Source organism: Chelonoidis abingdonii, chromosome 2 (assembly GCF_003597395.2).
Source record: "Chelonoidis abingdonii isolate Lonesome George chromosome 2, CheloAbing_2.0, whole genome shotgun sequence".
Lineage (NCBI taxonomy): Eukaryota > Metazoa > Chordata > Testudines > Testudinidae > Chelonoidis > Chelonoidis abingdonii.
The window spans coordinates 95,375,761-95,387,273 of NC_133770.1; the positions used below are offsets into that span (position 1 = coordinate 95,375,761).

An 11,513-nucleotide genomic window follows, 5' to 3' on the forward strand; every position below is an offset into this window, starting at 1 on the left:
ATCGGTAACGTGGAACGTGGTGAGTGCGGCTTAGCTGACCTCAACATCCCTGCGTTTCACCCGTTCTAATTAGTTCTTAGTTAGTTAGGTGTGTTTGGTAGTTGTTAATAGTTAATAGTTTATAGTATAGGTGCTTAACCGTCGTATGTACTTATAGTTAGTGGGCTGGTAGTACTCCTCCTCGCCCGGCTCCGGACGGCTCGTGCTGGCTATCGACTTTCAAGCAAGATGCATCGGCCTAGTCGATACGGCCGCAAGAATGCCACGGAAGAGCCGCCGGACGGAGTGCGTTGGGCGGGGTGCAGAGTGGGCCTGGGACATGCCATTCTGACGGAGAGGACTGCCGCATCTGCAACGTCCTATCCAGAGACCGGCGGGGGAATAAAAAAGGCCGCGCAACGGGACTCCGAGTGTAATTAGTCTTATGTTGTATTGTTCCCTGTTATATTGGCCAAGGTCCAGCCCTGACAGTCTAAAGCAAAGTAAAATCAAGGGCAGGCGACCGCCACCGCAGTCCTGCACCCCGAACACCACATGTCTTCGGCAACTCCAAAACAAAGGCGCCAGGCCAGGGGGCGCCTGCCGACCCACCGGGTGTTGCTAGGGGAAAATTCTTCCGACGAACGTGCACGCGGCGCGCGCACACCTACTTGGAATGAATATGAGCAACACATCTCGAAGAACAACAGTTACAAAGGTGAGTAACCGTCTTTTTTTGGTTTTTCTTCATTTTTTTTCTGAGCTTTGCATCTTGATTGGTTGGAGGATTAGCAGGACTTTTTCAGAAGGGTGGTAGGCCTTAGTGACTTGGATGGAGAGTGGGAAGGATGTAGCAACAGACTTGATTAATTTTTTAATTTTTTTTTAAAGGAACTGGTTATCTGCTGATACTAAAGAAGAGCGTAACCTTTGGATGCAAAAACTCAACCAAGTTCTTGTTGACCTTCGTATGTGGCAGCCTGACGCATGCTATAAACCTATTGGAAAGCCTTGAAACTGAGGAAAATTTGCCATGAGATTTTATGTACAAGAAAACAAACACAAACTACATTATAAATCCATATATATATATATATATATATATATAGGATTGTCTAAGGTCCTCTGGGTTACTTATTATACTTCATGCTTTAAATCTGGAAGAGTATGTGCCATTCATTATACAGGACTATATTATGCAGTATTTCTCTGTTAGAATTTTAACTGATCTTTTTTTCCCAGCATTAAATGAGTGTGATAGGAAGCAATTAAGTTCTTTGTACTAAATATTAATATAAACTTCCACTTTTTGGAAATCTATACAGCTTAGTATGTTCTCTTAAAATACCAGTTTATTCGGAAACAGCTAAATCAGGACTTAGGTTTATCACAGGAAATCAGAAATTTCTTGTAAACCACAAGTGTACTAGTTAACTGCATTTTCCTTAAGGGAACAGCGACTCATCCGAGTACACACAGTTTACTAGGTAGGGTGCTGAAGCAGGACGGAACTTCAATGCTTTGAGGTTGTTAGTAATTCTTCCTTAGGCAGAAAAGTTGCCAGTTTTATGCACTTTTCAAAGCGCAGTATAAATTTTCACTTGTGGAAACTACTTGTGGTCAGAACAAAAAATGTACAGATACATGCATAACTGTTTCTTACATTCTTAATCTTGTCTAACATTTCTTATGGACAAGTGCATGGCACACGCTATGTGGTTTACAGGAGTTGAATTATGTATGCGGTATGTTGCACATTTTCATAGAAATAAAATGTCTTTGAATATTTTACTAGGGTTTTATAAATTTAGTTTCAAACTCCCTAATTGTGGTTCCTGAATCTCATGATTTGTACAGACTGTAATTCTCACTATTCCGCATTTGAGCAACCAGGAAAATATATTGTAAAATTGTTTGTTTTTTTTATAAAACTCAACAAAGCTGCTATATACCAACTAATACTTTTCTGGCCATAAGTAATACCACAGAGTTGGCTGTAAGTGCAAGTAAAACTCTCTTTACTTCAAGCCGTCAGTAAAATGGCAGAACTACTCAGTTAAAGTCCAAATATGAAATGTTCACAAGCTTTCCACCGCGCTTAGTATAAAGTACTACAGCATTTTAAATTGCTATAGGCTGTTAAATTTTCACACTTGAAACACTAAATTCTGTCACCTATACCTTTTTCATCCTGTCATTTTGTACTATCGCTCTTGAATCTAGCTTTTTTGGGGGGGAATATTTCAGATTCATGTATTAAGATTTATTTTATTTCCTTTATGTAAAGAATAAAAACACTGAGTAAGCTTCTCAGAAATGGGTTGTCTGCAGTCATAGAAGTAAACTTTGGACTGGAGGAGGAGAAGAGTGGCTGTGAAGGAAGTATATAACATTTCAGGGCTTCTAGTCCATATACAGATGGTGGATTGGGTTGTGCTCAGTGGTGGGGAAGACTGACTCGTATATTGTTGAGGTCTGGCTCATACTGTGCTAAGTCTGTAGTGATCTGACAATTGTTGGGTCTGTTTGATATATTCACTCCAGTTCAGTGGTCAAGTAATCAAGCTACAGACCTCTACCCTCTTGGCAACTTCATCAGAGACCAGGTGTTGGATATGGGGCCTAGTGGTGGTCCAACCTGGTCAGGACTGAAGCATGTTGACAGGGCAGCATGAAGCTTGTACTTCCACTGTCTATGCTCTATCTGGATAGAGGACTTTAGTCTCCAAGTTTATGCACCTATCTTCTTTGACAAGTGAACAGCTTCCAGGAAAACTGCAAAGAAAGTCTCTGGGCCACCAGTGATGGACACACTCAAAACATAAGCAACGCTCAAAGCAGAGTCAAGGGAGACCTCTCAAGTTGAGGGTAATGGAGCTGATGACATATGAAATGTAGGTACTTCAGAATTCAATGTGAGTTACAGAAAACTGCCCTCCCTGCTTTTTTTATCAGGCCTGTCTATGTGAATTTAAATTTTATTGAAATGAAAACTTTGGACTCTATTTTGAACTTCTGACTATTTAATTTGCATGCTGTTCATGATCAATCTCATTTTGAACTGCAAGCAGTCCAAACTCCTGAGCAGCTTAAAAAGCTTCTGTTGCCAACGTAATTCCTACACAGCGATGGGTATATTTGATATCTTGTAACTCCAAAGCTAGAACCTTCTTCTCCATGTGTCAGGGGAAATGCCTTGTCCCAACAGAAAGCCAGGGACTCCCATCCTCCTAGTAGCTAGTTTGCAGTTCTAGTAAAACAGCAAGAGATTGGATCCAAAATTTTATGTGTATGGAAGTGTTTTTAAAACTTTGTAAAACTGAGATCTATGGAGTAGGTCTTATTGTGCAAAGGGAGCGTAGCTTTATAAGTGGAAGGATAAAAGAATAGTGCATTTCTAAATTTTAGTCTGTAAATACATGGTGCGTTCAGATCCCATGACAAGCTGATGTGAGAAATGTCTTCTCAGAGTTTCAATGTCCTGCCTAACTCACTCGAGGGTATTAGTCAATAAACCTGGGTGATAAAACACTTATTCTCATGTGTACTTTTTGTGTGTGTGAATTGTAACATGCAGTTTTGCCTTTCTACTCACATTAATTTATTTTAGTATTACAGGCTGACCTGGATGGAGCGATTTGAGTCTTGTAGGATTGCAGTGAGCAGAAACATGCTTCATTAGTTTATCAGTGAGCAGGTGTTTAAATTTTAAGTGGTTATATTTCAGTGTCTTTTTAATCCTCTTAAATGTGAACTATAAGGTTTTTTTTGTTAAAAAGGTTATTTGAAGGACTTGAAAGTGACAATTTAAAAAAAAAAAAGAATTATTGTATTTTAATTAAATCTGTTCCCACCTACTTTGAATCTGGACTGCTGACTGTAGCACCTCAGTGGGTGTGACGAGGACTGGGGGAAAAAGTGATTTAAATGGAAACTAATATTTTAATGGAATTAGTCTTTTAAGTGTTTGCATTATAAGCTTCTGTGTAAATCACCAGACAGGAAAGAGATTATTAGAGTGAAATGCTGGCGTCCAGCAGAAGGTGTTAGGTCATGTTCCCCAGGATATGCGCCTTGACTTCAGACAAACTATTCTCGAACATCAGAGGAGAAAGGTATTTTTGATTTGCTTTCTTCCCACCAGCTAAGTTTGCAGTTCAAAGCAGGGTGTAGGGAAGCCCTAACACCAAGAAACTGTAGCTGTCTGTTGCTTGAGGGCCAGGTTTTCTAGGCATAAGCAAGAGAGCCCCAATTTAGCCTGGATTAGATTTAAGGGACTTATACATAGGTCACGTGGGTGGCATGTGACTCCCGCACTTGGGGAGGCTGGGCTGGAGTGCTGGAGGCTCCCTAGAAGTGGGGGGGTGGAACCCATCAGTGCCTGGACCATGGCCCTACTCCCTGTCGCAGCCATGCTCCACCCCACTCTGCCCCAGGCTCCATTCCTGCTCAGCCCCCTCCCCCCTCCGAGGCCTGCCCACTGTTCATGCCCCTTCTGACCCTCCCCCAAGGTGCCCTGCCTGCCACCTGTACCTCTACACCCTCCCTGAGCCACTGCCCTGCCCCTTCCTCTCCGTCCCATCTCCCTCCCCCGGCCTGCCTTTCAAGGAGTAAAAAGGTGAGAGGACAAGATGTAGGAGGGGCAGGAAGAGGTGCAGCATGGGTGGGGCCATGAATGAAATGTGGGAAAAGCAAGGCTTTGGTGAATGGAGTGTGCGTAGGACCAAAGGGAGGTGTGCTGTATCCTGGTGGGGAGCCTTAGCCTCCTCCGGCCTATTATACCCACGATTGCTTATTAGAGAAGCTTCTATTAGCTTTAGAAACCTAAAGCTAAGACATTTGTGTTTGTCAGTGGTATGTGGCCCAATTAGCACACTGCTGGGGTCCCAGCTGTGTGCTCAAAAAATTCAGTGTTTCCCACTCTGGTCTGGTGGGCGGGAGGGAGACAGCACCATGCAGCCAGAGGCGGATTAAGGTTTTGTGGGGCGCTGGGCCACAGCAAATGGGGAGGGAGGGGGCTCCTCACCCCTTCTGCCAACAGCCCTGTCCATGGCTCCACTCACTCTGCCCCTTCTCCTGTGGCCCCTGCCTCTGTTCTACTCACTGTCCTGACCCGTTCCACCTCTCCCATCTGTTTGCACCTTTCTTCCCCCATCCCCCGCTGCAGCCCCAAGACCGGAGAAGCTCCATTTCCATCTCCCTGCCATGGCCCCGGGGCTGCAGCGGGAGTGAGACAGCTCATCCAGTCCTAGGGCTGCAGCCGCAGTTTGGGTGCTGGGCTTCCCCCAGCACTGCTGCCAGGGAGTGGGTTAGGTCACACATTTTTCCAGGGCCCCTGGGCATGGGCACTGTCAGCTAATCCACCAATGCATGCAGTCTTGCTGGAGGTTTCCTGCCAGCAGCAAAGGTGAAGCAGCCCCCTGTGGCAGGGGAAGAGGTCAGCAGCCCACGGTAGGGGGCTCTGCTGGGTGAGTCCTGAGGGAGCCTGGCCTGGGCAAGCCCTGCTCCTGCACCAACCTGGCTGATCACATCTCTCCTTAGGGGCCGGTGTGATCCCCAGCAGACAGTCACCTCCCAGTGGGGTTGGCAAGTGGGGTCACTGTGTTGGGGCTCTGAGCTGTGGGAGGGCTGGGTGGGGTGCAGGGTGCTGTGCAGTTGTGGTGGGAGGGTCTGTAGAGGGGTCTCTGGGCAGGGGCACTGGGCATAGGGAATCGGGGTGGGGGTGTTGTGTTGGAGGTCGGTGTGTGTGTGTGTGGTGCAGGCCTGCCCCTGAGAGGGGCATGCTGGCAGTGCAGGGCTGGGCGGGCCAGTGTGTCTGGTGCAGGTCTCAATCTGCGGCCCACACTGGTAAATAGGTTGCGAATCACTGGTAGATGTTTAACCTTGTAAATAACTATTTCCTTCTCCTAGCCGATAACTCTTTAGCTAGTTTTTTCAAGGATTGGCTGCGAATGTTTTAAGATGCAATTGACCTGGGGTAAGTGACTGGCCCTTTGGAACTGGAAGTAATATTGTGGTGATTTTTGGTGTCAGAGACCATCCATCATAAAGACAGGCTTGCCTAGGTGATAAGCTAGATAAGGGCCTGTCTGTGACTCCTGCATTAGGCTGTTTAGTGTCTGAGGAGTTTACACTAGATACTTGGTTTGGTGAAATCTAAGTATAGAACCCACAGCCAATTTGGGCTTTGTGCCTTGACAGCTCAGTTAATAGCAGCAGGCACAGTAGTTACAACTCACCCCCAGCTTACCTGCAGTACTGAGCAGCCTCACCTCACACTGACTTCAGTATGAGTTAAGTGCACTCAGAAGCTTGCAGACTTAGGCCATATTGCCAACTATTTGTATTGCGGTAGCATCTGGGATCTTCAGTTATGAACTAGGACCCCATTGTGCTAAGCACTGTACAACACAGAGAACAAAAAGACAGTCCCTGCCCCAGAGAGTTTACAATCTGAACACAGGCTGTTTTCTTTAACTCTTTCACTAAATGATATGGACATAGTTCTGCTTGGTTAACAGATTTTTCCTACTGGCTAGCACTGCTCATCTGTAGATTGGTATAAAGAATGGAATAATAGGCATGAACTCTTCGTCATTAGGGCTGTTTTATGCAAAATCTAACTTTGTAACTGTTTTTGTTTAAAAAGCCAGGTGCTGACAAGCAGGTAAATGTAATAGTGATGTCACTGCTACCAATGGATCCAATCCTCCATCACTTTATATATAGAGTCCTAAACTGAGTTGACCCCTTCTTAGCTTCAAAAGCCTCCTCATGTGAGTAAAGGCTGCAGGCTGGCCCCAGTATTTTTGTGTGACTTTGAATGCCAATGACAACTCACAAAGAGTGTAAATCATATACTTAAACACTTGAAGTACTATCTTTTTTCCAAATGCATAAAGGGTTGTCATGGTGGACCCTACTTACTATCAATGGGGAAAGGGGAAACACCTCTGCCCAATCAGATTGCCTTAGTGCTGCCAGGCAAATCAAAATTCTGTTTCCTAGTCATCCATGGCACATTTTGAATAAGCAAATAGCAGTTTTAATAATAGATTGACACAGCCACACCAACCATTACATACAATTTATGGCAACATCAAATGGTTAGTCCGATCAAGCAAAACTCGTTGAAGTCTTCTACAGGGAGATCACCGAAGAAATCTGAGGTAGGCTTCTTCAATTTACTAGAGGCAGAGAAAGCCCTGTTGTGGATTTGCAAATTGAGGTGGTTAAATAGTCCTGTCGGCAAACATCCATTGATTCATTTTCATGGCTCTCTCTACATAACCAAAGCTAAAACCTAGGTTATTCACGTGTGTGGCTTTGCGGATGAGATACAGCACTTTTTGGAAAGGAGGCTTTTACATCATCTATACAGGTACTGGCTCTTTATATTGCTGCACTGGCCAAAAGAGGCTGGCTTTGTTCCTTTTCTTTGCAGCCTGGAAGACACTCGTAAGACTAAACAGTGCTGCACGGCTCAGGCAATGTTGAACTCAGTGTCCCCCTTGATCTTTGAAAACATCTTCAATCTGTTTATTGAAGGGATTCTCCTTTCCAAGCACACGGGGCCACTCGCTCAGTGCCTTCTGCCAGATAATGCGTGCCCCCAGAGCTGAAGTAATCTGCAAACAGTTTACACGCATACAGTCAGTTTCTTATTGGTTTTATTTGTATTACCCTAGTGCCCAGGAGCACTCGGCATGGAGCAGTACTTCATTGTGCAAGGTGCTGAACAAACAGCACAAAAAGACAGTCCCTGCCCCCAAGAGCATTCACTTTGATGGGCAGAGTCCTGCTTTCCTTACACCTGCGCGTCAGTTCCACTTAGACAGTGAGCAGGTGCAATATTTTTCTCTTTGTGAGGACGTAAAGCAAACCTGGAGTAGAACAGAAGAGATGGTACTGCTGGGGCAGGGTCATTCAGTCCAACTCCTAGGCAGAGCAAGGAGCTGGATGGAAGTGTTTGTTTCTGGTACGAGATCTAAGATGCAATTGACCTGAGGAAAGTGATTGATCCTTGTAACTGGAAGCAAGCTGGCAGCATGTTTAGCTGGTAGCCTTTTCTTTTTGCAGGTTTTTCTAAGCTTAAATTAAACAAGCATTTGAATGAAACTGTTTTGTTCAGGCCGCTCATCAGGGAAGGAAAGTAATCTGGGCTGCTTGTACCTGTAGACCGCTCTATGCGGCAGCTACTTAAAATTCATTTTCAGTTGTGCTTTCAGATTATTATAAGGTAGGAAAAAATGGATAAATTGGCGGTAAATCTCAAGCAGAGAATCACAGATGTGTAGGACTGGAAGGGAACTCACTAGGTTACATAGTCCACTCCGCTGCATTCAAGGCAGCATATTCTATTGCAGTCTACAGCCTCGTAGGGCTGCTGCCTCTTAATGAGCTGCTATTTCAAGCAAGCAAACCAACAAACGCCCTGATTTTTCAGAGGTAGTGAACACTTTCAGAGGGGCTTTTCAAAAGTACCTCCAGGATTTAAAGCAAAAATCTGTTGAAAGTCAAAGAACTTCATGTGCCTGAATCTGTGAGGTGGTTTTGCAAATCCCTCTTGCTCCCATCAAAGTCAATGGGAAGTGCAGGGGCTGAGCCCCTCTGAAAATGAGACCCATTAGTTCTAGGTTCAAATCAAACCTGCAAGTGCTAGTTCACAAGTGGTGCTGGTTGATAGCCAGTCCCTTTTGCACGAAGACAGCATTGATTGGTTACATAATCTTAATTAGTCCCATCATTAGCAGAGCTACTGTCTTCCCACAGTGGCTTCTTAAACACTGTAGAAGGGCAAGAGGGTGATTTGACAAACAGTATAACTTCAGTGCAAAAAAAAAAAAACCAACAAAAAAAACTACTTAAAAAAAAAAAAGCAAACAGCTCTATCTCAGTCTGAATCTTCTGTAACAAAAGTTAATGCTTTTTTTTTTAACTGTAATTTCTGAGCTACACTTCTACCTCTTCATTTTGATTATATGGTTGCTTTACTTTCATCTCAGAAGACTCACTGTTGCATTGATTATAATTACAAGACTAAAATAGGACTAACAGAGCCATTGCATTAAAGATGACGGTGAGATGATGGGACCAAATTTCTTGTCCACCACAGATGTTTCAGAAGATGCTCAAAATCCCAACTCTTTAAAACAAAAATCTCCAAAGGATTTTTTAAAAAAATTCTGTATGTGTGAAAGGTACTTTTAATGATGGCCCAGAAGACTGAAGTCCATTCTTCACAGATTAGGTGAACGGAGGCTAGCATGCATGTCTCTGTTGCTTTGCCCAGTGACTGGGGGAAATCTGTACAATTTATGAATTCTGGGTGAAACTGAACTCTGTCTACATGTTTTTACCAAGCTGCAAACTTCATTTTGACTGCGGAGGCTAGTTGCCTTCACTGTTGCCTCTTCACCTCCACGGTGGACTGAAATTCAGAGAGATACAAGGGCTGATGACAGAGGGTTATGAACCCAGGCTGGTCCTCTGTTCTACATCCACCATCCTGGGTACATATCCCTTTAATTTTATTACATAACTTGTCCACATGTCACTGCAGCTTTGTCTTTCTAGTACAAATGCATTTTGTCATGACTTAAGGGAGACTCTAATCACCCTAAAGCTGTGTTTTTCTGCTTGTGCATAATCATTAGGAATCCTCTAGAGCATCTCATACAGGTTCTGATTGTGACTCAGGGCTTAGATTTTTTTTTTTTTTTTTTTTTTTTTTTTTTTTTGGTAGAGGCATGAATCAAATAACAGTTTTGTTTTTATGGAAGCTTGTTGAAATGCGTGATTGTGTCATATGTACAAAGTAATCAGCTGATTTTAAAACAAGCATTGCCCTTAAAGCTACTTAGGCCTTGCAATAACTCGTAGTGGGATTTTTATAGTAAAAGCGCTTAAAGGAAAATTGTATTTACTGTCTGTTTAAAAAAAAAAAAATCTCTCTAAAAAAAATTACAGTATAAATACAACCTGCTGTAACTTCCCTGAAGGAATGAATTACGGGACAACATTAAGGTTGAGGCTTTCAAAAACCAGTTAACCTTGGCCTGACTCTGTGCCCACTGCACTAGGAGCAGAGCTAGGCCCCAGCTGAGTGCATCTCACAATCTCACCCTCTAGAGCTCTCACTTACTTAGACATTTGGAAAATATGTTAGCAACGTAATCACTCGTATAAAGCCTTTACATAATAGGTGGATCCCAAATCAAAACCTTGGGCACTTGAATTAGGGTGTGCATTGCCACACTTGGTTCAAAGTGGCACTTAGGCCCTTTCAGGGTGTAACTCTGTACCTCAAAGTAGCAGCCTGGAACCCGCATAGTCACCAATATGATCTGATTACGCTGTGTTTGGTACAACGCATGTCTTGTGAGGTATCATTTTAAAAGGCTTGATCTGCTGAACTTTAATAGCCTGTTGGATTGTATGTACTATCAGCCATTGTATGTGATGTTAGGAAGTATTGCTATAAGTGCTACTGAAATATGTTGCGAGGTTGAGAAATGCCAACAGCCAGCCTTTCGACTGCAACAAAGAAGGGCCCAGACATTGTTAATGGCCTATCAAGAAGACACCTCTATCCCTGAGACTTTTGAGAGAAGGCACATACTTCATGGGGGTGGGTAGACTAACCCATGCCACAGTACGGCTCTTTCTAGCCGCTGGAAGAAGAGTGGCAATGACGACATCACTTGGCCTCTCTCTCCCCTCCCTCCATCTCAACATCTGGAAGATGGTCTGGAAGACAAAGACTGACTTAGGGAGATTGGGCGCAGGCTGGACGGATGTATTGAGGCACTGTAACTTGCGTCTACCAGCTGTTAGGATGAGAGACAGTTTGGTTCAAATCTTGCTTAGGCTAAGAATTTTTTATTTCCTAGGTAACCAGCTCTGATCTCTATGCCTGTTACTTATAATCACTTAAATCTATATTTATGTAGTTAATAAATCTGTTTTACATTTCACCTAAAACCTGTTTGTTTTTGGTTGAAGTACTAAGGGCATCTCAGCTCAAATTACAAAGGCTGGTGCACGTCAACTTTCCTACGAAAAGTGATGGACTTTTTAACGTTTGCACTGTCCAAGGGGTCCTTGAGCAGTGCAAGAGATTACGGTTCTGCTTGGAGGTGCTGGGGAGGGATGGACTCGCCATTGTCACCTGGGTTCCGGGGGCTCATCTCATTTCCTGCTACCAGGGTCTGGGGATTGTCTCAGATCATCCTGCTGCTGGGGATTCAGCCAGCTCAGCACTGGAGGTGGTACTTTATCTGCCAAGCTGGGCACTGTACACGGCTGGTGGAGTGGCTCAGATGTAGGAGTGTGAAGGGTGTTGACCCTGCCAGCAGGTAGAGGATCTTGGGGGACAACTACTGCACTGGTGGGGTGCAAAATAAACTTTATTAAGAAAATGCAAAAACAGGGAAAATTGAATAGTGAGGGGTATGGGGTTTGTTAAGGTAGACAATTGGGGAGGGGTTTGTTTTAGTAAATAGTATAGGGGGTTTCAATAGTGGGGTACAATA

The 11,513-nt window shown here is 44.0% G+C and overlaps 2 protein-coding genes across 6 annotated transcripts in view; one reads left to right on the forward strand and one right to left on the reverse strand.

The window, feature by feature from the left end:
* ANLN (anillin, actin binding protein) overlaps positions 1-2,203 on the forward strand; it is an 83,245-nt gene extending 81,042 nt beyond the window's left edge. For all 3 annotated transcript variants that reach the window (XM_032785446.2, XM_032785448.2, XM_032785447.2), the window contains one exon: positions 871-2,203. In XM_032785446.2, the coding sequence (XP_032641337.1) occupies positions 871-994 (124 nt within the window). In that variant the 3' untranslated portion in view covers positions 995-2,203. The remainder of the gene's footprint in view (positions 1-870) is intronic.
* A 4,798-nt stretch (positions 2,204-7,001) lies between these two features.
* Positions 7,002-11,513, reverse strand: part of AOAH (acyloxyacyl hydrolase) — a 117,210-nt gene continuing 112,698 nt past the window's right edge. For 2 of the 3 annotated variants that reach the window (XM_032785444.2, XM_032785440.2), the window contains exon 22: positions 7,002-7,607. In XM_032785444.2, the coding sequence (XP_032641335.1) occupies positions 7,479-7,607 (129 nt within the window). In that variant the 3' untranslated portion in view covers positions 7,002-7,478. The remainder of the gene's footprint in view (positions 7,608-11,513) is intronic. The other variant, XM_032785442.2, reaches the window with a different exon arrangement.